This window comes from Acomys minous (genome assembly GCF_964271855.1).
Source record: "Acomys minous genome assembly, chromosome: 4".
NCBI classification, from domain to species: domain Eukaryota; kingdom Metazoa; phylum Chordata; class Mammalia; order Rodentia; family Muridae; genus Acomys; species Acomys minous.
Genome location: NC_140486.1, coordinates 107,087,764 through 107,113,454, shown reverse-complemented (window position 1 = coordinate 107,113,454; position 25,691 = coordinate 107,087,764). Strand labels below are relative to the sequence as shown.

General features: G+C 39.1%; 1 protein-coding gene across 1 annotated transcript in view; it reads left to right on the top strand.

Moving 5' to 3' along the window:
* The window catches only part of CPS1 (carbamoyl-phosphate synthase 1), a 111,658-nt gene that overhangs the window by 18,796 nt on the left and 67,171 nt on the right, over positions 1 to 25,691 (top strand). The window contains exons 3-17 of the mRNA XM_084778981.1: positions 364 to 508; positions 1,420 to 1,509; positions 3,410 to 3,466; positions 6,379 to 6,471; positions 9,714 to 9,803; positions 13,054 to 13,182; positions 13,718 to 13,824; positions 14,651 to 14,789; positions 15,725 to 15,802; positions 17,596 to 17,694; positions 19,235 to 19,330; positions 19,691 to 19,880; positions 20,503 to 20,660; positions 22,325 to 22,453; positions 24,977 to 25,121. Coding sequence (XP_084635107.1) covers positions 364 to 508; positions 1,420 to 1,509; positions 3,410 to 3,466; positions 6,379 to 6,471; positions 9,714 to 9,803; positions 13,054 to 13,182; positions 13,718 to 13,824; positions 14,651 to 14,789; positions 15,725 to 15,802; positions 17,596 to 17,694; positions 19,235 to 19,330; positions 19,691 to 19,880; positions 20,503 to 20,660; positions 22,325 to 22,453; positions 24,977 to 25,121 — 1,745 coding nt within the window. The remainder of the gene's footprint in view (positions 1 to 363; positions 509 to 1,419; positions 1,510 to 3,409; positions 3,467 to 6,378; positions 6,472 to 9,713; positions 9,804 to 13,053; positions 13,183 to 13,717; positions 13,825 to 14,650; positions 14,790 to 15,724; positions 15,803 to 17,595; positions 17,695 to 19,234; positions 19,331 to 19,690; positions 19,881 to 20,502; positions 20,661 to 22,324; positions 22,454 to 24,976; positions 25,122 to 25,691) is intronic.

Genomic DNA, 25,691 nt, shown 5'->3' with positions numbered 1-25,691 from the left:
CTCAGTATCGAGTAGGCTATAGAAGCCTTTAAAAATATTTGCAAGTGTTAAATTGGCAGAAATGTATGAAAGTTTACATACTATTAGAGAAATTCAAGCTCTTTTAAATCAAAGGGTAAAAATATGAAAATTATCATTGCATTAGTGTCAGCTGTTCTGTTCATATTAGTTGTATCATGGATAAAATTGGACATTCTAATGAAAATTCTTTAGGTTTGCTGAAGCCCAGAGACATTATTTTTAGGAGTTCAACCTCGTAGTCATTTTTATTCAAGGGCTCTGTGAATCAGAATACATACACAGATAGTAATTTTGTACTTACATACATGCTTTGTTGATAATATCCTGGCACGTCTTACCCAGGTACCCGGAAGCACTTACCGATCCTGCCTACAAGGGGCAGATCCTTACCATGGCGAATCCAATCATTGGGAATGGTGGCGCCCCTGACACCACTGCACGAGATGAACTGGGACTTAACAAATACATGGAGTCCGATGGAATCAAGGTAGCACCCACGATGATGTGTTAAGAGCCCCAGTTTGAAAATTTGTGATTGATTGATTTTTAAGGATATAAGAAAGGCAACATTTCTCTCACAAAACTATGTATTAAATCCACGTTTTCAATCTTATTCCTAAGTGCCTTGGGGTAATCTTTAACTTGACAAATTAAAGTTTTAATTCATGAAGATAGTTTAGTTTTTAATGCCTTGGAGGGAACTTATTTTAATACATAAAATATTGTTATAAGTTCAAGCAATGAGGCAATAAAAATGAAGAATCATCATTTGAGATAGGTCTGATAGTCAACTATATATTATTTATTGCTTTTTAAGTATTAATAAAAGATAATTTATATGATGTATAGAAAGTTAACACCTTCAGATTACCCAGTCAAGGATATTTGGATATTATCTTGAAATATGGAGCATATAAACAATTTCAAATTTACATTCCCACCTCACTCCCTTTCCATTGAGCTGTTCTGAAGTGACTTAGGTCTCATATTTAGTTTAATTCTCACAAGTAAATTATTTCTCACAATTTTCTAAGTCATTTTTGCATGGATATTAAGAAAATCATTTTATGTTATCTACATTAAATAAGTAATTGTGAACTACATTATTGATAAATTAAATAGTCAAAAAGCACAGTGTGCCTGGAAGAGACTGTCTCTTCATTTGGGGATTTGCTTGCAAGGCAAAGTTGCTTTCCAAAAGGACCATTAAAGAAACAATGATATACTTTAAAAGTGTTGACAACCTTTTTCTTCTATCATCTCTTCAACAATTTAAGACTGTTTTCAGTGCTAAAACTGCATTTAAAAAAAAAAAGTAAACCTAACTTTCAAGATGAGTCACGAGAATTGCACAATGCTTGGTGCGTCCTCCGTCAAAATGGCTGCCTGTCTTCCTAGGTAGCGGGTCTGCTGGTGCTAAACTACAGCAATGACTACAACCACTGGCTGGCGACCAAGAGTCTGGGGCAGTGGCTGCAGGAGGAGAAGGTGAGAAGTAGCATAGCTTACCTGTGCGGTATGACTAGGTCCATGGGAAACTGGGAGCTTGTGCACCACTGGACATCTGTACTGTAGACAGAGATTTGTTAAGACAACAATACCAGCACCACCAGCACCACCACCACCGCCACCACCGCCGCCACCACCACCACCACCACCACCACCAGCACCACCAGCACCTGCATGCTTTCCAATCTTTTCCAGAACACAGTCTCTGAATACAAAGAACTACATGTTTTCAGTTTATCCACTAGGTGGTGCCCACACACATTTCTCGTTTCGGAAGGGCAATAGAAAACATTTTAGAAATTTCTATTCTCCTCGTGAGCAATATCGGTCACCTCCACCATTTCACCTACAATTTAGCTCCCCATGCCTAGGGTCTAGTACAGGGTCTACTCTAAGCTGAATGTTAAGGGCCTGTAATCATTCCACACAATTTTTTTTTTTTTTTTTTTTTTTTGCCATCTTTAGTTCTCATGAGTTTAAATGGATTTTCAAGTATTTTGGCTCTTTAAACATTATGACAAATTATGTGGATTTAATTTTACTTGAAGTAATATGGAAAAAGGGTAAACCTTGCATTCTTTCCATAGTTTAAGTGTCAATTCCTTATCAGAATATCTACCTAAAGTGTTAGGAATTCTTAGTGTTAACAGTCCTGCCCTATTTAGCTTGGTTCATCTTCACTGTTACTGTAGCTGGTTTTGTTCAACTGCTGCTGATCCTGTAATTGATAGGATGCTATCAATTGCAATACTATCAACCACCCAGAAAGTTCTGCCTCTCCAGTGAGTGTCCACCTATCTTGGTCCTGGATTCCTGGGTCTCAGTCTTCCTAAAATGTAGAAGAGGCAAGAAGGCACTTCTTTCACTGCTCGGGTCACCACTGATTTCTTTCTTACCATTAAATCAAATTATCTTTATTCGGAAGATACCTAGTTTCTGTAATGGCTATTTATCCCTCAACCTAACTCTTTCTGTCCCTCTGTAGTTCTTGTGTGTCTTGTATTTGTTTCTGTCTCTGTCCTTTTTTTTCCTCCGTATCTCTTTTTCCTCCTCTTTCTTTATCTGTTTGTCTGTCTCTGTCTCTTTCTGTTTCTTCTTCACTGACGCACATATGCACATGTATTTGTGTTATTCAGTGCATCTAGTTTTTATGCTAGAATTAATAATTTTATTTTCAACCTGTTTCATGGCTTGTTAGAGTGATATAGAGTCATATATATATGTATATATATTCTTTATACAACCTAGCTTATAAAAAGAAAACCAATGGATGTATTGCCACATAATGAATAGGATGGGCAAACATTAGGAAAACACAATACAACACAAGCTTGAAGGAAAAAATGTGTGGAGTACCTACTGTGTGCCAGGAATTTTTGACTCATATTATTTCTTATGATTCCACGTGTTTAAAATACAGATTAAAATATATGTTGTACATATAACACCGAATCATACACACACTTCAAACAATATATATATATATATATGCATGCACACATATCTCATTATTTCAAGATGAACATTTGTATAGAATGTGACTTATTTAATATCTGAGGTGAATCAGCAAAGCTGTTGTAAGGGATTGGTATGCAGAATTTCTTGTGTTTTATTCTGAGGACACTCTTAGGCAGTAGGAGTTTTGTGCTTAAGCAGAGCAGCAATTTCCTGGAACTGACAACACCATCGCCCTGGGTCAGGGGAAAGAAGGAGTGTGTGTGTGGGGGGTGTTGAGGGGTGGGGGGGGTGGCGGAGGGAGGGAAGGGAAATTATTTACTGCTCAAGAAGACAGATGAGGCTAAGTGTATGACTTGAAAACAATATGCTGCCTCTAATCTCATCTCCTTTCACTGCCACTGTGATTTTTTTTTTCTTTCAGGTCCCTGCGATTTATGGAGTGGATACAAGAATGCTGACTAAAATAATTCGGGATAAGGTATGACCATCATCTTTAGCTGAATCTGTGTCTCTCCTCATTCCCACCCCCCCGCCCCCACCAGGGCATGAAGGACTCGCTAACATGCAAATTAGAAAATCTGGCCGGCTCCCTCTGCTCAGTTCTACGTCCCTTTCCTTTCCACTTCTGATGTGATTTCCAGGACTGGATACGTGGTAGCTGCGCTTGCAGCCGGGTGGACCTGAGATCAGCTTAGCTGGCAGGAACCTACTGAGTGCCTGCTGTGTGCTGAGTAGGACAAGGCCAGGCATTGCAGTGTTGCTCACTGATGAGCCTCTAGTGGAACAAGTACAAGTGCTTACAGAGCCCGTAGCCATTTGACCTAACCAGACTCCCCCGTGCTGAAGAATGCAGATCTGAAACTACACAGCCCTGGTGCTGTTCTTTACTTAGGTCTCCTGGAGTGATTTATCAAATTAGTGGGTTTTTACATCATGAGTATGGGCTACCTCATTTACAGAGTCTTTCCTAAGGCTGGATTAATAACCAAAAAGACCCAAGGCAAAATTATCTTTGCTCTCTTGTTGGATGGTTATAGCATCCGATGCCCCTTTTGGCAACATCACCACCACCTGCCTTCTGCTTTGTGCTACTGTTCTCTGCTGCACGTATCTTCATAATGCAGATGCCAAACATTCCCTCATTAGTGTCCACCAAAGTTCCTCAAATGCAGCTAAGTGTTCTCAGCAAAGGTTGATACGTCACGAAGAAAACAATGCAGTTGGTATATGCCAACACAGATCATTCCAGCAAATTGGTTGTGGATTCCCTGTTAGAATATAGTTCAGTCCATGCCTCTCTAAGCTTGCACAAATTCTTAAAAAAGGGGGATTTAAAAAATTTTAATACGCACTTTATCACTTCCCCCAAAGTTAGTGCAATAGGTCTTCACATGGTACTTGCACTGTGTTAACTACTGTGAGTGACCTACATGTGATTTAAAGCCATGGACACATGTAGGCTTGATGGACATGTGATGATGCCATCTTATATGAGGGTTTTGAGTATTCTAGGGGGTTCCTGGAACAAGCACCCCAAGGCTATCAAAGACAAGTGTGCTGACACAGGCTGTTTGTAAACAGAGAGGAGGAATGACACTCATCTCAGAGCAGGACTGCACCTGTGACTAGAAGGAAGGCAGATGGGATTCATGCTGCCATCCTGCCCTGCTTCCGGTTACACTATCTCTTCTATCACTTCCCTGGGAAGAGACTTTGTGAGATTATGTATTCGCAGCGCATTCTTGTGTTTCCTTTGCCAAACAGTGTGTGGGAGTGGTAAACAGTGAGGTAGCACTCAGGACCAGAAGGGACTACAACTGGAGAATGCACTCCAGGCTGGGCTCTGATGGACTTTCCTCTTACCATTAGGACTTCGGATCCGAAAAATCCAGCTGAATATCACAGGGCACATAGCAGCATGGCTTGTTGTATCTGTTTATGGCTGATTGTGGTTCATAATAATAATTTAAAAAAGTGTATTATAGCTTTCACTTCTGTAACTCCAAGTTTGAAAACTCAAATGCATCCCACTTAGCATGTATTAAAGAAAAGGAAAAAAAAAACAGTTTCAGAATTTGGGAGCTTAACTATAGAACCTTGTAACTCATATTTAAAAAGGAGGTGGAAATGACCACATACTCCAGTGGGAAGGTGATAGGTAGTTTTGGTTCATTTTCCCAGGCTTTGGTTCAGAACACTGGCTTTACCAATCGCATTGAAACCCACCCACGGGCCTTCCATGGTGGGCTGGCATTGTCAACCTTCATTCACACAGTGACTTTGCCATGGAATCATTTTAAAAAGAGAATAAGTCTTTTGCTTCCTTCAGTGAATATATAATATTGTGGGGGAAAACCCTCAATAACTAGGTACAGCATGCCGCTTTCCTATACATTTCTAAGCAGACTTCCTGACAAGTAAGCACATTTCCATACACAGCTAAGGAAAACATTGCCACGTTCAGTCTAGCAAGGCTGATTGTCAAAATGGTGCAGGGGGTTAAACATTCCTCAAGGATCAGGCACTTTGGCACACCTGCATTTAATGTGTCTAAACATCGTGAAATACTTTTATTGTGACTTCCAGAGATATTAAATTTCATTTTCCAACTTTTTTGATGCTCAAACTTACTATCAAGCTATGTAAGTTATTTTTTAATTTTGTTGTAGCTTTTAGATTTCATATTTCAGATTGTTTTGTCCGCTTCTCATGTGTAATAGTTTTAGTCCGATGAATTAAGGATCTAGGTCTCTGGGTCTCTTATTAATCTACACTAGTTTGGAACCTGGTGACCTGAATCCTGGTGCCCCTTAACTTTGCTTACAAAACACAACAGCCTTAGCTCTAAAATATCCCCCCTGTGGGTAACATGCTTTCCTTGCAACTTTGAGGAACTGAGTTTGGTTCCCAGCATCCATGTAAACAGTCCCAGACATGGTGATGCATGCTTGCAGTCATAATGCAGATCACAGTGATGTGCAGAGAGCCAGATCCTTAAGGCTGAATAACAAGCTAGCCTAGGTTAATGGTCACCCTTCAGGTCAATGAAAGACCTGTTTCCAAGGTAGATGGCACCTGAGGAGTGATGGTGGGGGTTGACATCTAGACTCCATTTGCACATGCATAAATGCACATACTTATGTGAACACATTTGTATCTGTATACCTTCCCCCACTCATGAGAAAAAGAGCCAACTGCATTTCCTGTGTTGTTTTCTGAAATGTAGCTGCCAGCTACTTTGTATTCTCATTTGAGAAGATGAAGACCCAATGATGGTTATGAGTTGTGAAGATATCTAAATGACAGAACAGCTGCACATAGTCTCCGTGGGTTTATCCTGTCAACACAGCATTGTTAATTCCCATTGTCAACATATTTTTAATTCAATAGGGTACCATGCTGGGGAAGATTGAATTTGAAGGCCAGTCCGTGGATTTTGTGGATCCCAATAAGCAGAATTTGATTGCTGAAGTTTCAACCAAGGTGAGAAATTTTCCTTCTTAGTTTTTTTTTTTAATTCACTTCAAGGCTACTGTTTTTTTTAATATTAAAATCGTTATCTTGGCAGAGGTCATCTTCCATAAGCACCAGAGGAAAACAGGGAAAAGAGGTCCCACAGAAGCTAATATATATGTTATTAAATCTTTGGATATAAAGTCAGTAGCTCTTTCTTATAGACATTCTTAGAGATCTCATGCCATCTCTTAGAGGGTTTTCCTATAATTTGAGCTCTTCTCTTCCCTTTTACTTGTTTAAGGTTCTAGGCCACATCAAATAAAGGAAGCACAGAACTGTCAGAGGTAGATATGACACTGAGCAGGATTCAGAGCTAAAACCCCTAAGGAAGCTGGGAGAACATTACAGGAAATAGACAAAACAATAAAAGTCTAGGGTCATTTTGTTCAGGGAAAACATACCTTTACATAAAAGATTTGTTTTATTGCATTTGAGCTAAAGAATTAATGTTTACAATGATGTCTAAGTAACTCCGAAGTGAAGCATGCTTAGCACTTATTTATAAGAAGGTAGAGAACACATTTTAGACCCATGCCTCTTGGCCTTGATTAACTGTCTTTTAAATGAAGGTTTGAATGAATCTTGTGAGCTACTCTCTCTCTGACCTTAGAGACCATAGGAGTCTGGTGGGAGAAGCAAACAAATCAGCCAGTATGTACAGAATCCTGTGACAAAGGAATGCTCACAGGCCACTGCAAGACCATCTATGGTACAGCATCACAATGAGACAGGTGCATTACTGAAGGCTTGGTGGAGGTGCTAAGGTTGCCAGCAGATACAAAGAACCTGCTGTTACAGAAGATAAACAGAAATAAAGCTGTTTCATACAGAAAGAATAGCACATGTTGAGAGGCAGAGACTTGGGGCAGCTAGGTATGTTGGATGAGTTATACATAGTTTGATATATAGAAACAAAGGACTCACTTATATTAATAATGCATTTGGCCAATGATGAATGGGTGCCTATGAGATCTAGAGCTGTTCATCTATTAAGGTGTCGTTGGCTGAAGAGCAGTACTGGGAACTATGGGAAATTCATTCAGCGTGCTTTCAGAGCAAATTGTAGGTGGATAAAGGATCAAGTAACTTGAAAATAAAATCATGTAATTTCTCCAAAGGTGAGGAACACTGGCTTAGAGAAATTCACCTTAAAAATTCTGTGGTCAGTTGAAAACACTATATGATACATTAATATTCAGAATCCCATTTGATATGGAAAGAATAGACAATTGGCTCTCTCTATATATGCAGGCTCCATATCTAGGTTTCTAAGCAAATATGAGTCAAAACTAATGAAAATGTTGTCATGTTCTAAATGTTTACCTTTTTTCTCTTTGCCATTTTCCTACGAATATAGTGTAGTGCAATAGCTATTTACATGAAATGTATCTTTTATTAGTTACTGTAAGTAAGCCAGAGATCACTTAAAGTGTGCAAGTTCCATGAAAGCACCACATGATTTTAGAAAGGTGGTTTCGGCATCTGTAGGTTTTGATACTCAGAGTGTCTTTATACCAATTCCAATGATGATGGAAAACATGTTTAGGTGGAGAAGAATATAAATGAGTCTGTCTGTCTGTCTATCTATCTATCTATCTATCTATCTATCTATCCGTCTATCTACCTATCATCTATCATCTTTTTAAGCTTAAATCTTATTATTTTTGCTATTTGTTATTATTGCATGCATATGTGTGTGTGATGCTTGTGTGTGTGGAGGTCAGAAGACAACTTTGTAGAGCTCGTTCGCTCCTTTCACTTTTACTTAGGGGTCCAGATAGCGAACCCAGTTCTTCAGGTGTTTACAGCAGCAGCTACTTTGTTTACTGAGTTGTCTCTCCAGCTCTATATTTGTATCCATGTCAAATCAAGGGGAAAACCACAGTGACAACAGCTGGTTCTGTTAATGCCTTTGTAATTGAATAATGTCATTTCAGCTGTGATAAAAATGTGTGTTCATATCAGGAAGTTATATAAATTTTGTGAGCTTTGTTTGGTCATATGCCTTGGAAATGCTGATCATTTAATTTATTGTCATCTTCTTGCAATTTGACGTAGCAACAACTAGATGGTAACATCGTTGTGCTTTATAACAGAAGCCCAAGATTGAGAATAAACACGTACTTTTACAAATTATCCAACAAGAGACTTTACCTGTGGCATTAACGGTTCAGGTCAGCAGCAATTCCCCAGACTCAGGTGTTTCCTCTCCAGCATGCCACAGAAGGGGAAAGGAGATGGCCAGCGCCCTTTTTACGTCCTTTCCTCAAGCACACTTTGAGGATTATGAATGCAAGTTACATATAGACTTTGTGGAGGGCTAGACATCTCAGTTAAAGCAAACGTTCTTTCAAATATTCAGGTTGCGTCTTTCATCTGATCCCTCTGGCAAGCCACAGAGTCATTCTAAATTCAGAGGATTCTGGTTGACTCTTGAAGCCAGGACCAGTGTGGCCACCAAATGCTCTAGGCTTCTTCCTGCTCTCTCTTTTGTTCTTTTTTTTTTTTTTTTCTTTTATGACTGGAGAACTGCTTCCTGGGTAAATGCCTGTGAAAATCGATCTGCCTCCAAGCAGTACTTAAGATGTAGATAATGATTATAATATGCTCTGGGATCTTTCTTATGAAACCTACCATTTAAATGCAAACGGCTATATGGTAATCAGAAAGGACCAGGTGGTCTATGCTAGCTGGGAATCCTTATGACTTATTGATTTTTACCCGTTCAGGCTCCCTCCGTAATCCTAACACACAGTGACTCCGTGCCACACAATCTGATGTGCACCGCAATTCGACGACTGAGTGGCATTTAAGGCATGGACGTATCTATTACCTCGTTCTGCCTCCTGCTGAATCAGGCCACAATATTCGAAACTTTCATTGCTAACGAGGCAAAACATAGGGAAGGTGGTTAACTACGAAAGCAGCCAACTTCTTAAAGATCTCTCTTATCATTGTAATGAACAGCTTTCATAGAACAGCCAAGTACTATTTTTTTTCTCATAAAAAAGATACAGTCTGTGGTATCTGCTGTGCTTTTCTTACAAATTGATTTTTAACTGCCAGTCACTCCCTACTACTTAACAATCAATCTGTTACCCATCTAAGCACAAAACACCTTCAGTGAATTTACTGTCCAGGCCTGGTGCTTAGCATTGGGAATCACCTCTCAATGTCTGCCTTTTTTTTTTTTTTTTTTTTAATGTCAGGATGTCAAGGTGTTTGGCAAAGGAAACCCCACAAAAGTGGTAGCTGTGGACTGCGGGATAAAAAACAATGTCATCCGTCTGCTAGTTAAGGTAAGTGATTCCTTCCCTTTAGATGCTGGGGCTTGTAGTGCTGGGGTATTGTTGGATTCCCTTTGTTTAGGAGAAAGAAGGCTTGTGTGGGAATATGCCAAGGGTCTCCTGTCTTCATGCTGCCTTTGGTCCACCAGGCAACACACATATCCCTGTTCAAATTAAGGATACAGGCAACCATGTCTTCAAAAAAAAAATCCCCAAGAACCAAAACCCATGGAAAACCATAACCCTTCTTATCATTTGCTATTGTTTTTAACATATTTATTTTGTCTTTTTAGTTAGCAATCAGTTACTTTTCGCTGCCCCCTTCCTCCCTGTGCCCTTTTCACTTTTAAACCACACATATCCTAGCTCCGTCCAGCTCCCTCTCTTCAAAGCCTCCTGTTTTCTCCTCATTGGACTCTTTCTAGCTTTCCAACCTCTACTCACACTTATTCCAGCACACACACACACAAACACACACACACTCACGATAGCGAGCATATGCTATGCTGTTCTTCTGAGCCTGATTGACTGTTCTCATCACTTGCTCTGAGATAGTCCACATTCACTTCCATTCAAGTTCAGAAATGGGAGAAAGCCAGAGTCGGTCCGATAGTGTCTCTGTTGGACGATATTCATTATGAACCATATCTTTGCAAGGATTATGTCCTGATATTATAAGACTTCTATGGAGGTTTATGTGAACTTTTAGAAAACTAATTAAAATTGAACCTTGAAATCCTTAAGGAGAGTTTAACTACATTAGAGCAGTGTTTTATTAAGTATTATTTTGCTAGAGCTTCTCTTTGTAAGTCTCCCACTTCCAGTTTCCCTGTCTCTCTATCGCTCTGTCTCTGTCTCTTTCTCGCATGCGCACACATATTCACTCCAAACCTCTACAGACATACATCCACACAATTGCACATACTTGCATAACATCAAATTAGTGTGAAGACAGGGGGAATTCTTCAGTTCATCTTCCCATGATCAGAGACTATCATCAGTTTTCCAATTATGACTTTAGGGTATCAATTTTATTAGCAAAAGTCATCATGCGCCTCTAGTAGCGGACGCACAGAGGGCCTTTCCCCATTCCGCTCCCGTATTTGCCATCTTAATTCACATTGTTCAGTTTTTAAGTTGCAGGAATTATAGCTCTCTATGAGTGGGGGCTGCTCTAGTTGGGCAGAGCCTGTTTGCTGCGAGAAAGTTCATAGAACTTTCTTTCCCTAGAACGCTCTACAGCCACTGACCACAGAGTCAGCACGAAGGTCCCTGGCCCCAGGCGTGGGTCACATCTGAGTACTCAGTGCTAGCTCCAGGTCCCTTAAGGATCTTACACTCTAGTTGTCTACTGAGGTAACTGTTGTACACTGTACTGGGGTGTCTTGTGGTGTCATTTCTCCATCCCATCTATGGTTTTTTTGAGAAAACCTTCCAAATAAATCTTCAAACCCTCACCTCAAGGAACACTAGGAGGAACTTTCAAAGGTACCAAATAATTAAATACTTTTTTTTTTGCTGGAATTTTCTTTATACTCCATCTACTCTCCATTTCTCTTTGTCTATGATTTTTCTTTTTAAGTAATATTTTTGCTCTTGGAACATTCTACATATTCATACAGTGTCCGCTGGTCTGATTCGCCCTCCACTAACCCCTTTTTCAACTGCCTCTTGTTTCCCTCTCCTTCTTCTGCTTCATGTCCTTTTTTCATTTTATTGCATTTTTGCTTTTAATAACTACTTCCATCCAATTTGTAGTGCGTATGTGCACGCAAGTGCCTTTCTGTCCTTTGGGGGCGTGGCTACCTGCTGCTAGACCAGAGGAGAGCTCCTCTTCCTCCCTCAGTTCTGCCCATTCTCTAATGGAGGTGGGGCTTCAGAGGCCCTCCCTCAGCCATTCTGGAATTCTGACTAGCTTGACCTTGTGCTAGTCTTACGTAGGTAATTACAGCCACTGTGGATTGATGGGTGCAATGGCTGAACCATGTCCGGAAGTCAGCATTTCACAACTCTCCTTGCAACCACTGGCTCTTACATTCTTTCCTGGCCCCGTTATACACATGTCCACGGGCCTCAGATGGTTGTGTCGATGTCCATGACCCATCTGGAGCTGAACACTGAGTTTTACTCATATGTGGCATTTTGACAAGTTCTGAGTCTTTGCATTAACTGCTACCCACTGCTAAAAGAAGTTTCTCTGACCAAAGTCTGAGAGTAGCAAATTTATGGATATATACATACATATTTGAAATTGTGATTATTTGAGAAAAACAACAACAATAAGCCAGGAGCAGTGGCACATAACTGTAATCCCAGCACACAGGGAGGCAGAGGCAGGCGGATCTCTGTGAGTTTGAGGCCAGCCTGGTCTACAAAGTGAGTCCAGGCAAGCCAAGGCTACACAGAGAAACCCTGTCTCGTAAAACCAGCCAATCAAACAAAATAAAATTTAGAAGAAAAGAAAAGAACAGCAGTAAGTTCCTGGCTAGGGGCTATGATCACTCAAGTCATGAGATTTTGACAAGGTTTATAGCAGCAGTCATGAAATCCCTCCTGTGCAACAGGCCTCATATGCAATCAGAAACCAGTTGGTTATCTCTATAATCTTAATGCCACTATTACAGTAGTGGGCACATCATGCCAGCCAATCAGCATTGTAGCTGGGGAAGGCTACTAATGACTTTCTTCCCCAGGAGTGTGCACAGCAACCTTTGGCACTATGTAAACTAGCTATGACTATTGGAGTTTTCTTCTTTAAGGTCCCTGACACCCTTTACTGCTTACTTTTATGAAAATCATTTTGATTTTCTCCCCACAGAATACAAATAGATGAGAAAATTCTAGTAAGGAAAGTTAACTTAAAACATGTGTAACAAAAAGGAAACAATGAAAGTCTGAGATGTGGCCGCACATTTGCAGAGATGAGTCTTGCTTGCCACTCTGTGCTGCAGCTACTGAGGTGGTATACAGCCTCGCTGTCGCTGTCCTGTTGTGGGAGTTTAGGCACAGAACTCACTGCTTTTTCAGGATAAAAAACTTCAATGCCTTTCTTCTTCCCCTTCTTATTGATCATTTGGCAGACCCATGCCTTATAAAGATCAACGAGACACTCAAATAATGTTTTTATTCAGGATTAGTAGTTTGAATACCATATATATTTTTAAAATTTTCTTTTAGGGTCTTGTTCCTCAAAAGAAGAAACCACGCATTAGCAAAACAAACGCTCAGTTCATTTTTCTTGTGTTTCTTGTTTCTTTTCCAGCGAGGGGCTGAAGTGCATTTGGTACCCTGGAATCACGATTTCACCCAGATGGAATTTGATGGACTTTTGATTGCTGGGGGCCCTGGGAACCCAGCTCTTGCACAGCCACTGATTCAGAATGTGAAAAAGGTGCGGTGAGCCTTGGCCTTGTGTGTAACTGCCGTGTGTGTGTGTGTGTGTGTGTGTGTGTGTGTGTGTGTGTGTGTGTGAAGGGCATCTACCCTGTACTCCAAAGAGGCTGTGTTTTACTTATTCAGGTATTTTTAGAACTTATATTAGGACTATGGAGGTAATTTTAGCATAGGTATTTTAGGAAGAAACAAGTGAGAACTTTTAGAAGAGGCGCGTAGCCTTGCTTTGGGACAGAGCAACCTTGCCATGGCTTCCTCCACTAGAAGTGGCTGGCTACAGTCTAATCTTCACCCACAACGCCCCTCATAACTGCAGAATGCTAGATGCAGAACTCATCAGACCTTTACGCCTTTAAAGCGTTAAATTATATTTAGTTTTATCTGAATGGCAAGGCCATCTTCCGGGGTTCTGACGATAGAGGCCCATCTCCTGTGTCTTTACATTCTTGGGAAATGCTTTAGCTTCTGATCTTTCAGAGACGATGTTTTCCGATATTTGTCTTACGGGTTTTTGACGATCTTCCCTGATACAGATTTTGGAGAGTGACCGCAAAGAGCCATTGTTTGGAATCAGCACCGGAAACATAATAACAGGCCTGGCTGCTGGTGCCAAATCCTACAAGATGCCCATGGCCAACAGGTAAGGCATTACGGGACTGTTTGCAGTCAGACTAGCTCTGAAATACCACCGGTAACCAAACACAAAAGGCTTAGGGAATTTACATAGCAGTTCTGCAGAGTAAAGGACAGCCGTCCTATTACATAGCTCACAGTTGTCTGACCACCTGATACCACTTTTATTACATTTCCTGAGAGGCAGCCCTCTCTAAGGATAACTTTGCTATAGTTTAAAGTTCTTTTCTGTCTCTTGACATGAAGAAGTTATAACATTCAATCTGATGGTATTCCAAGGGAAACTGGTCCAGTTTTAAGCTTAATTTAAGAACATTGATAACACTTTAAGGGGCTAGAATGACTCAAGATCTGAGGGAACATCCGCTCCTTGGGTTCACTTCTTTGTCCCCAACAATGCTACTCTACTCAATGCCAGCTGCCCTCCCTCCTTCCCTCTACACAAAGTGCAACCACATGGATTCTGATCTGAGCAGTCATCTATTGGTTCACTCTGAGACTTGTCTTCAGGCTTTAAAATATGGTAGCTCCTTTAAAATAAATGGCTTGTTTGTGTTTCTGTTAAACCAGTATGTAATTCTTTTTGTTATGAGTGCCTCTCTAAAACTGATTATAGAAGTTTAATAGAGCTGATACTTAAGACTCAACAAAGCTTCCTGAATTGGTTTTTTTTTTTTTTGAGGCTGAAATTATTGGGATTAACAATCTGTGACTCTCTTCACAAAGTGATTTTCACTAAAGCACTTGAAAGTTCTGAATTTGATTTTTATGAGTAACGTTAACACTCTCTTCACTTTTCCTTTTCCCCATTCTTTCACTCCATCTCTCTCCAGAGGACAGAATCAACCTGTTTTGAATGTCACAAACAGACAGGCTTTCATTACTGCCCAGAATCATGGCTATGCTCTGGAAAACACCCTTCCTGCTGGCTGGAAACCACTGTTTGTAAATGTCAATGATCAAACAAATGAGGTAAGTGCTCTCAACATACCTTTTCCATTGGTCATGAGAAGTTAAGGGCTTCTTACAGTCTGTTTTGTACTTATTTTCCATGTTTGTGATGTGTTGTGCATGTGTGTTTAATGCAACTGTGTACTTGTGTGCACATGGAGAGCCCAGAGCAAGACATCCAGGTCTTTCCTGTATTGTTCTTTATATTATTGTTTTATGACAGGGCAACTCATTCAACTTTGGCTTGGCTACTGGCCAGTAAGCTCTCAGGAACCACCTAGCTCCATCCCTTAATGCTGAGGTTTTAAACAGATGCAATGATATGCCGAGCCTCTTACATAGGTGATAGGAATTTGAACTCAGGCCTTCTCGATTGTTGAGGAAATGATCCCATCCATGACATGATCTCCCCAGCCATCCTATTACTTTTAAAAAGTGATTGCTCTCTTCCTTTATTCGTTTGTGTGTTAAGACCCGGCACGTGTGTCCTCCTTCAGCGTCTACTTCATACATTCATCATAACTAGGGGTCAGTTGAGACAAGGCTGCTTGCACCCAGTCCTTGGTGTGTTCCTGAGTCTCACTCTGCCCTGGAAGACCCTCTAAAAAGAGCTATGGGAAAGCAATTTAAGAGTTGGACACAGGAATTATGTTTTATTTTGAAGAGATCCCAGAGAAGTCCCAGAGGTTATAGACCAAATTTCTCGGCTTTTATTATATTATGGAACCCTCATCCAGCTGCCTCTTTGTTGAGGTGTTTCCTGTTCTTTCTTAAACATCCAGGTGAATCCTTAACATCTCCAACCATGTTATTTAATAGTACTGGGAATTTTCCAAACTTTATTAAGCACTTAACTTGGTTTCCTATTTGAACTTTATTATCTCCTGAATAATACATTGCCATACTTGACATTTGTTGTCATAGAAGAAATTTCTCCCTGTTTCTTATTCCTTTAGGGGATAATGCATGAGAGCAAACCCTTTTTCGCTGTGCAGTTCCACCCAGAGGTCAGCCCGGGGCCAACAGACACTGAGGTATGCCAGCCACATGATGTCTGCTATATATTTGGGGGGGGAAATCAGAGATTCTCATGTGGGAAGACTCAAGAAACCAAAATAATTGGTGCATAATATTCTCAAGGAGTGTGTTTTGTTACCGTGCATTTTGTGTTAAATTCCCCCATGAATACCATGGAGCAAATTTTAATCTTTTCTTAGATTTAAAGTGGGAAAGCCCTTAAAGAATTCAAAGCAGTGTTATGATGCTATTTTTGCTTAAACGCATTATCATTCTAATATATTTAGTTCTGAAATTTACAATTGTTGTGCTATGCAAATGAATTCCCTCCTGCTCTTTCCATCTCATAACTGAAATGAAATTTTAATCCCCCATCTGTGAGTTTAAAAAAATCCCTATGGCAACTGGTTGTGTAGCCACAGAGAAAGAGTAAACAGCAGCAGGGGCAAGAAAAGGGGTGGGGTGGGGGGAGGGAAAAGGCAAGGCTGCTTGGTCACATGATTCACATGACTTTTAATAAAAGAACCCAAAGGAATGCTTAGAGCAGAGTGTTTTCCAGCCTGGATATTTTTCTTTTACTTTAAATGTGAGCTCTTGGTTCAGTATTCAAGTACATCTTTCCAAGGAAAGCTTGCAAGGACTCCTAGAAAAGCCTGGCAGGTCTGGAGTGACTCCTCCTGCCTCCAGGGGCCTCAGGAGCAGTGCTGCTCATCACTGTCAGCAGATGCTCCCAGACAAGGCACCCACCCAGGCAGAAGGAGGAGGAGAGCGCGAGGTCCCTCCTGCAGCCCGTGCTCTGTCATATTGGAGTGGCTTCTTAGACACTTGCATGGCATTTTTGTTTGTCTGTTTCTCTTACTATTACTTAGAAGTATCAGTTCACAATAGTCGAAACCAGTATGGTTTTTACTCACAATAAATCTGAAGCAAAGCAAAGCAAAGCAGAGCAGAACAGAGCAAAGCAAAGCAAAGCAAAGCAAAGCAAAACAGAAGAACAGTTGCTGTCTGCATGTAATTCATGCCAACTATAGTTTTTAACTTAAAATTTAATTGTAAGACTGTTTAGTGCCTCAGATTAGGAAAGATGGTGTTATGATGTATAATCCAAGCACTGTGACTGACTGTTTTATTTTTTGGTCCTGGCAAATAATTGCAAAGTGAATACTTTTGTTGACATATGTCATGCCTAGTGAAGCAACAGAAATAAGCTCACTGGTAAAGTTTAAGAATAATCTTTCAGGGTCATGTTTTAGAGCCAACAGAAATTAGAAATATCAGTATTTTCAACTTTGAGGTGCATGTGCTGTAGCTTCAAGTTTTGTTCATAGGATTTGATTTATATGAAAGATATATGATTAAACTAAAAACTTGATACTTCCAGAAGGCAGGATGCGAGGTGCTTATTTACTGTAGAAAATGTCTCATCTTATTGAGGTGAACAGAACCCAGAAGACTCCCAAAAGTTACAGGCGAGATCTGTTTGTTTGTTTTTTTAACTGTTTAATTGACCGTCATCTAGTTGACTCTTTTTTCAACTAGTTGACTCTAATACCCTTGAATTATTCATGTGGCCTAATTTGATAAGAGCAGACAATCAGTTATTGGTCAAAACTCAAATCTCAAACTGAAACAATTAAGTAAGGAGATATTCAATATTCATAGAAGAATTTAGAGTAAAACAACCAAATGAACAAAACCCCACAAAGGTCTCTTTCTGAAGCTCCCACTCAACTGAGCATCAACAGTATGCAAGCGTGGGAGACGTTATGAGTTCAGAAATGTCTAACTAGTTGCTTCTATTTTTTTCCAGTACCTATTTGATTCCTTTTTCTCACTAATAAAGAAGGGGAAAGGCACCACCATTACCTCAGTTCTACCAAAGCCAGCACTGGTGGCATCTCGAGTTGAGGTCAGTAGATGCCACATATTTTCCCTAATATGTGATGACTTTTTTTTAAAGAAAATGATGTAAATTACATTAATGTCTATGAACAATGAATTCCAACAGTTTATGTTTCTATTATCTATTCTTGGTAAGTCATTGGAGTTTTTATTATAAAATTTAAAGTATTTTTATAAATTTCTTGAGAATTTCATAGTGTATTTTAACCAGAGAGGCACTCTTTCCCCAACGTCTCTCACATCCATTTTCCTTCTCTACCTATTCAACTTTGTGTCCTCTTTTTTTTTTTTTAAAGCCTACCGTATACAATTTATGGTGCTCATATATCCTTAGCTGTGTGGTTACACACTTTGGAAAGTGATGGCCCCCTTAAAGAAAATTGGCTCTCCTCCCAGCAATTAGTTCCCAATAGCTCCTCAACTAAAGGTGGGACTTCATACCCACTTCCTCCCTCTATTTTGGAATTTTGTCTCTCCTGAGCTTGCACAGGCCTTGTGTATGCTGTTACCACCATCTTGAGTTCATATAGGCAACTTCCCAGATGTGTGTGTGTGAAACTATGTTTTGCTGCAGTTATTCACTGCCTCTGGCTTCTACAGGCTTTTTGTCTCTCTTGCACAATGATCCCTGAACATCCCATTTAGGGCTGAGTGTTCCTAGTCTCCTATTTCCTGCACAGAACATTTGTCTAAATAAATCACAGGGCCTAGGGGAGAGCCTACCATTATTATTTTGCTAAATGGACATAGTATTAAACCTTTTCCCAAAGACCTATTTTTATAACTGTAGATTAGTGCATCAGAGAAACTTCTTTTTTCAACAGATGGTAATTAGCACACAGAGAGACTCATACCTGGTCAAGTTGCAGAGACTAAGGAATTTTCATTTAAAATGCTGTCTTATAAAATTTCCCTCTCCTAGACTATTAAGAACAACTTAATACAGAGTAGTGTTACCTTTAGTTTATAGTTTGGTATTCTTACAATACCTATCCCAAACCGTGGTTCTTTGTAAACCTGATATATACATTAGGTTACTGAATCAGTGTAGTTGATAGAATTCTTTTATTTTAATTATATGATTTACCATTCAATATAGTAAACAAAATTTTATTATTTTATCTCTAAAGGCAAGTGAGTAAAGATTAAGACTAAATCATTATGTATTCAAATTTATATGTTAATATGACAAAGCTTTTCTACATTTCTTTTATATAACTTTTAGAAAAATGTATTTGTATTTTAAAAAATATGTGTAGATATATATATGCACATGTATTTACATACAAATATTTTTGTGTAGAGCAGATGCATTTGCTATTTGCATATTCTTAAGTCAAATATTAGCTTTCTTTCTTTCTTTCTTTCTTTTTCTTAAATGAAAAAAAATGCTCATGAACTTCAGAAAGGGCATTGAATTGTTAGTCTTTTTTCTTGGACATCACTGTATAAACTCAGACAGCATAGCTTGGCTCTTTGTCCTATTGCAAATGCCTTATTTTTATTTCTTAGAGTCGACAGTAATGTCTCATTCTTATTGTTTATAGGTTTCCAAAGTCCTTATCCTGGGATCAGGAGGTCTGTCCATTGGTCAGGCAGGTGAATTTGATTACTCGGGATCTCAAGCTGTGAAAGCCATGAAGGTGAGAGGGCACGAGCTTTCTGGGGATTAATATACTCTCCATAATGAGTCTAATTAGTATTTTGTAACTTAGATTTATGATACTTCTCTTCAAAGTCACTATAATTGTCTTCCTTAGCTATCATTAGAACATTGTAGTAAAAGTTTGGGCAAAACCAAAACTTTTAACTGTTTCAAACGTGCACATCTGCAGAGCAAAGAGGCTGGAATTATTCACATTCTTGTCTCTTTACACTGAAAACGCAGACATGTTTTTATCATTACTGCAGTTAGTTGTTAAGTATACTTGTGTTTAAGTGTCATGGCCATTGTATTCTCCAGACTGTAAGTTCAGACACGCAATGTGTTTGTTTTCTACCAGGAAGAAAATGTCAAAACAGTCCTGATGAACCCAAACATTGCATCAGTGCAGACCAACGAGGTGGGACTGAAGCAGGCAGATGCAGTCTACTTCCTCCCCATCACTCCCCAGTTTGTCACAGAAGTTATCAAGGCCGAACGGCCTGATGGGTTAATTCTGGGCATGGGTGGCCAGACAGCTCTGAACTGCGGTGAGTTCTTTTCTGATCGTGTGTGGATTGCTTAACTTATGCATCAACGTGAGGCACATGTTGCTTGTAGTCAACTAGCAGTTGTGTTCTATGTGTTCACAAAGTCTTTAACCAAGTGCATAAGGAAACAGCAAAAGAAAGCCACAATACCATGTAGTAAATTGTACTGTGGTGACTTCTTGGATGCAGTTTTTAAATGTTATTTTCAAAGTGCTTCTAGATGTATTTATTTTCTGTGTATGGGTATTTTGCCTGCATGGATGTATCTGGACACTTGTACTTGGTACTCTAGAAGGTCAGAGGTGGCACGGGATAACCTTGGCACTATGGTTGTGGGTTGTTGTTATCTACCAGGTGGGTGCTGGGACTGAACCCTGGTCCTCGGGCAAGAGCAGCCAGTGCTCTTAATTGCTGAGCCAGTTTTTTCTATCCCTAGCCTATCATCTATCTATCTATCTATCTATCTATTTATCTATCTATCTATCTATCTATCTATCTATCTATCTATCCATCCAGTGATCTCTTCAGTGTTTGTTAAAAAGACAGAGTTTGACATTATAGTTTGTTAAAAAGACATAGAGTTTGAGATTATAAAAATCCATTATATTTGATTATTCTATAGGAGTGGAGCTATTCAAGAGAGGCGTGCTCAAGGAATATGGTGTGAAGGTCCTGGGGACATCGGTTGAGTCCATTATGGCCACAGAAGACAGGCAGATTTTCTCAGATAAACTGAATGAAATCAACGAGAAGATCGCTCCCAGTTTTGCAGTGGAATCAGTAAGGCATTTTGTTCCTGGGAGACAGGCGTACTACTAGTCAGACAGGCACAGTACTAATCAGACAGGCACAGTACTAGTCAGACAGGCCCAGTACTAGTTATGGCCTGCCTGGAGAATGGTTTATCTTTCCTGACAATTATATCTAAAAATCTTTATATGCACATAGTTTTTCCTCAGAAATGTTTCGGTACGACAGAGACATTATTCATGGCAGCAGTCAGAGCTAAAGTTTTAGAAACTGATGCTGATAGTTTACTCCGCACAAAGGAAAATAGTAACCCAGAGGTGAATGTCTTTGCTTGAGGCTGAAGCACCCATGATCTCTTAAATGGAAAATAATAACGATACTGACTGTGGATAGCATACACATTTTTTCCTTCTGTTCTTTTTATGATAAGCCATACATAATGAGTATAAGCCTTAATACTCTGAAAATTGAGCTTATGGAATGAAATAAAGATTTAAGAATGAAATAAATTTAGTCAAAAAGACTCATCCTGGGTGAGAGTATATTTTTGGTTTAGATCTGGGTTTGCTTTTTTCTATAGTCATTTTCCATTATACATTATACCTATTTTTTAGGTATTACCAGACACACACACACACACACACACACACACACACACACACACACACATGAGCGCGCGCGCGCGCGCGCGCACACACACACACACACTGATGCACACATCAACCAGTGGTATGTCTATTTTTTTCTCTGATTTTATTTTTGATTTCAGACATATATTTGGTGAGGTGAGGTTGTTTAAACACAACAACTCTGTTGTAGAAATAGGCAAAGGTTTAGCAAGTAATTTTGGGATGACTAAAACTGGGTATCTCTGTCTCGGAAAAGAATGCTACCAAGTATGCGGCATACTACAAAGCTGTCAATCAAGAACAATCTAATGAGAGCTCTTCTTAATGCTTTGGGAAGCTCTCGCTATGCATTCATACTTTCATTGCCGGATACAATTATGTCCTTGCTGCCCCATGATAAGAAACAGGCATATGGCAAAGGTGTGATTACATTCCCCTTGGTGGTGTACTAATACTCCATGGCAGGGAAATATAGCCACCATATGTTTTATTTGGTAAGTTAAAAAAATTTCCAAGCTGCAGACACTGTTCTGAGAATAAATTTGAAAAATGAAGTATCTTCTTTTATATAATATTCCTAATGGCACACTGTTTTATTGCCACGTTAGCTTCAGGAATAGAAAACATCTTTTTTTTCTTTAAATGATAGACTTTCAAACCGAACTGAAAATTATCATTGTTCAGTACATCATTCATTCTAAAATAAATGATAATTATTTTTGCTTTGATCATGGTATAGTGTTTAAAAAAAACAACTGGACGTTTACCTGATAACAAGTGAAAAAAATTACACCCACTAGAATTTTACTTAACTTTCTATAGTGATGTTTTTTTCAAAAGGAGACGAGGGAATAAGACACATTCCCCTTTCTGCAAATCAACTAATTAACCTCGGTTTCTGGGATCTCATGGTGTGTGTGTGTGTGTGTGTGTGTGTGTGTGTGTGTGTGTGTGAGTGTGTGTGTGTGTGAGAGAGAGAGAGAGAGAGAGAGAGAGAGAGAGAGAGAGAGAGAGAGAGAGAGAGAGACTGGTTTTTCTGCTTTAATATCCTTGCTTTGTTTACAGATGGAGGATGCCTTGAAGGCAGCAGACACCATTGGCTACCCTGTGATGATCAGGTCTGCATATGCACTGGGTGGGTTAGGCTCTGGCATCTGTCCCAATAAGGAGACCTTAGTGGACCTTGGCACAAAGGTAAGTATTTTCCTCAGCAATATTCTATTCTTAAATGGCCCTGCTGTTGTGAGGGAGCTAAAGCACAAATCCTCAACCCATATGACTTTAGGGAACCCAGTGGTCACTCTACCTATCTGTCCTTTCTCATTAGGCTCCTGACTTGACTGAGGTATACTTAATTCACCTCTATCTTCCTCTATTTCACAATCTACTCCAAAATATTCAGACTGCTCAAATGTGTTTTATTGTCTAAGAGAAGAACAAATAAAATGTCTTGTTTTTCACACTCTGATTTTGAGAAAATCTGATAAGGATACACTCTCTCCCTAAAGTGCAGCTGTCAAGCTACAAATGGTATAATCCTCCCAGTTTAATAAAACGAATGAAATTTGCCAACGACTGCACACATATAAAAATGCAAGTCAGGGTTGGATTCTTATAGTTTGTTCTCTAGCAAAAACATATTAATGAAGCACTAAATACAATTCTGCAACTATCTTGACTAAGGAAGATGTTCTACATAAACAGAGATAAACACACACAACCTTGCCCCAGAGATGTTTGTCCGTACTCTGCTTCTAGAGAGCCATATCTGGTAATACTGGGGCTCAGAATAATGAAATACAGTTGTAGTTAGGACATCTGCACAGTATGGGGATGACATCATTATTGTGCAGTCATTTGGAGAGGTTCTTAATTTCACACAACCTACAGCTTCTCATATCTTGTTTTTGAACTAAAACAAAGTAAGATTTTAAAATTATTGACATTGAAATTTGAAAGCGGGTAAATACAATTAAATATATACAAATACTTGTAGTGACAGACTTAGAAGCCAACAACTTAGATTTAGGTTTTATAAAGTTACCCAAATTATATACACGAAAGGCAATACATTTAGTATGAATGGTACCTTTTCCCATTCTGAACTTTGGAGCTTTTTATTTAAAGCAAAATATGTTTATGTAGTTATAAAATAAATTTACTATAGCATATTACCTGTTATGAATATTCTTAATATTAGCAATATACTTAGAGACAGTAAATATATATTTCTCAGTGTAAAATGTTTTTTGCATAAAATGAAGCATTCTGAATTGCCATTTTTATATAGACCATTTACAATATAAAGACAGTTTGGCATGGAATATTTAAAAATTTTTATTCTGTTAAAATAGTCAATGGTTGTTGAATACTTTTCCTTGTTGAAAACCTTTATTTTTTTTTCTCCTTGAGATTAATTATCATATCATTACCTCCTAATTTATCTCTTTATTCACTTGAAGTTATAATTAGAGCCACTAGATGCTGTGCTAAGTCATTTAGGTACTTAACTTTGGAGTAAAATTGGAGACTTGGAAGAATTTAAAAACGAGGCTAAGAAGTTGATAGAAGTGGGGCCAATTTTACTTGTATCTAAATATCTTTCCTAGTTCACTAGAATGCAACATTTATTCCCTTCGTCTCAGAATTGTCTTCTTCTTTTTTGCAAAAAACCCGAATGACAAACTAAATCATTACTCATTTGTAGCTCCAGAACGTCCTAACACCATTGAGAGCCTCATTATGGGCAGATGTGGTGACAAAGGAGTCACATTTTCAGAGGCATGTGCTGAAGCCTATAGTGATAGCTAACGTTTTGAAAGACCTTGTGTTCAAGATACACTCTGGAAAATTTAAATTGAGTTGTCACTTCATCATACAGCCTACCAATAATTTGGAATAAAATGAAAATTCTTTCTATTTTACTATCATTCAAAATCAAATATATTACTAGATGAAGGGATATTTTTGTCTTCAACTGTCAGTCACTACATATCCTAAGGTCAGAGATTGCCTCTTTCATATTTGAGTTCAGCATTCTACCATACTGTGGGGATGCAGCGAATATGAAATGGTAATTACACTAATTCATATCTGTCTAATCAGCCATGTATGATATACGACTCAGAGTATTTAAGCACTTAGGCAGTGATTAACCATAATAATAGCTGCATATGATTCTTCTAATTCCCAAGTTGCACATGCCATCTTGGCTAACTGTTCACAAGCATCATCATTTCCTTTCTCTTCCTCATCAACACTGGCACACTTTTATTGTGTGTGTCACTGTACCAAGCACCCTCAGCTATTTTAGAGAAAGCTCAAGTCTTTAGGCTTATTTTTTCACATTTATTTGTACTTATCACATTTTTGGGTTTCACAGAAGCCTGGCTACGGAAATAATTTCATTTCCTTCTGCCTGATTGCTCAATTATTTTCTCTTTTTCCTAAATTAGTTTGATTTAATGTCATATCAGCACTTTGAATGGCAAGCCTCAATAACCCAAATCAAGCATATTCACTGCAGGATGCTATTCCTGGTCTCACTGATTTTCTGACACCCTATGCCTTCTATACAGTGGGGGTGGGGGTTAGAATGGAGAGGGGGTTTAAGACTTTAGTGATGACCAGGATGTAGGTCAGAGTACATTACTTAGTGTCCTTGCTTAAACCAGAGCATTTCCTTAAATCTTTGGTATCTCTGTCATCAATCTCCAGGCATTTGCTATGACCAACCAGATTCTGGTGGAGAGGTCAGTGACAGGTTGGAAAGAAATAGAATATGAAGTTGTCCGAGATGCAGATGATAACTGTGTCACTGTCTGTAACATGGAAAATGTTGATGCCATGGGTGTTCACACAGGTAGGCAAAGACTTTTCTAGAATCACAGTTATGCCTTTGGCTTCACACTCTGATCATCATAACAGCCTGTATAAGTCCTAGCTGATGGACTGATTATAACACTTAACATTTCTACTAATATTTTATAGCATTGACAATAGACTCACCTTTACTTTGGAATTCACAGAAGGCCTCTGCAGTATTCTGATTTCAATGGGGGGAAAGTCAGATGAACAGCGAATTTGAGTAGAAGCCGTGACAGTGTTGGAAAGTAAAGATAGGGCTTGAAGAGCTTTAAAGCACACTGATGTGTTAGTCACAAAGTAATTTACAAAATACTCTCCACTGTGATGAAAATAGGTTTTTAGTAAGTTGAACTAGTTAGCTCTATGGGACAAAGAGGATGATTTACATTCTAGAAATGCTAAGTTGAAGATGTGGGTGGAATGTGGAGAAGGGAGTTGGTGCTCTGAAATTGGATACAAGAGAATACGGAAACTGAAAAGTCAACACAAAGTCATTGGGAATCATTTAGCATAGAAGAAATAATTGGAACTAGAGACACATACCTTTAAAAGGACATGGACATAG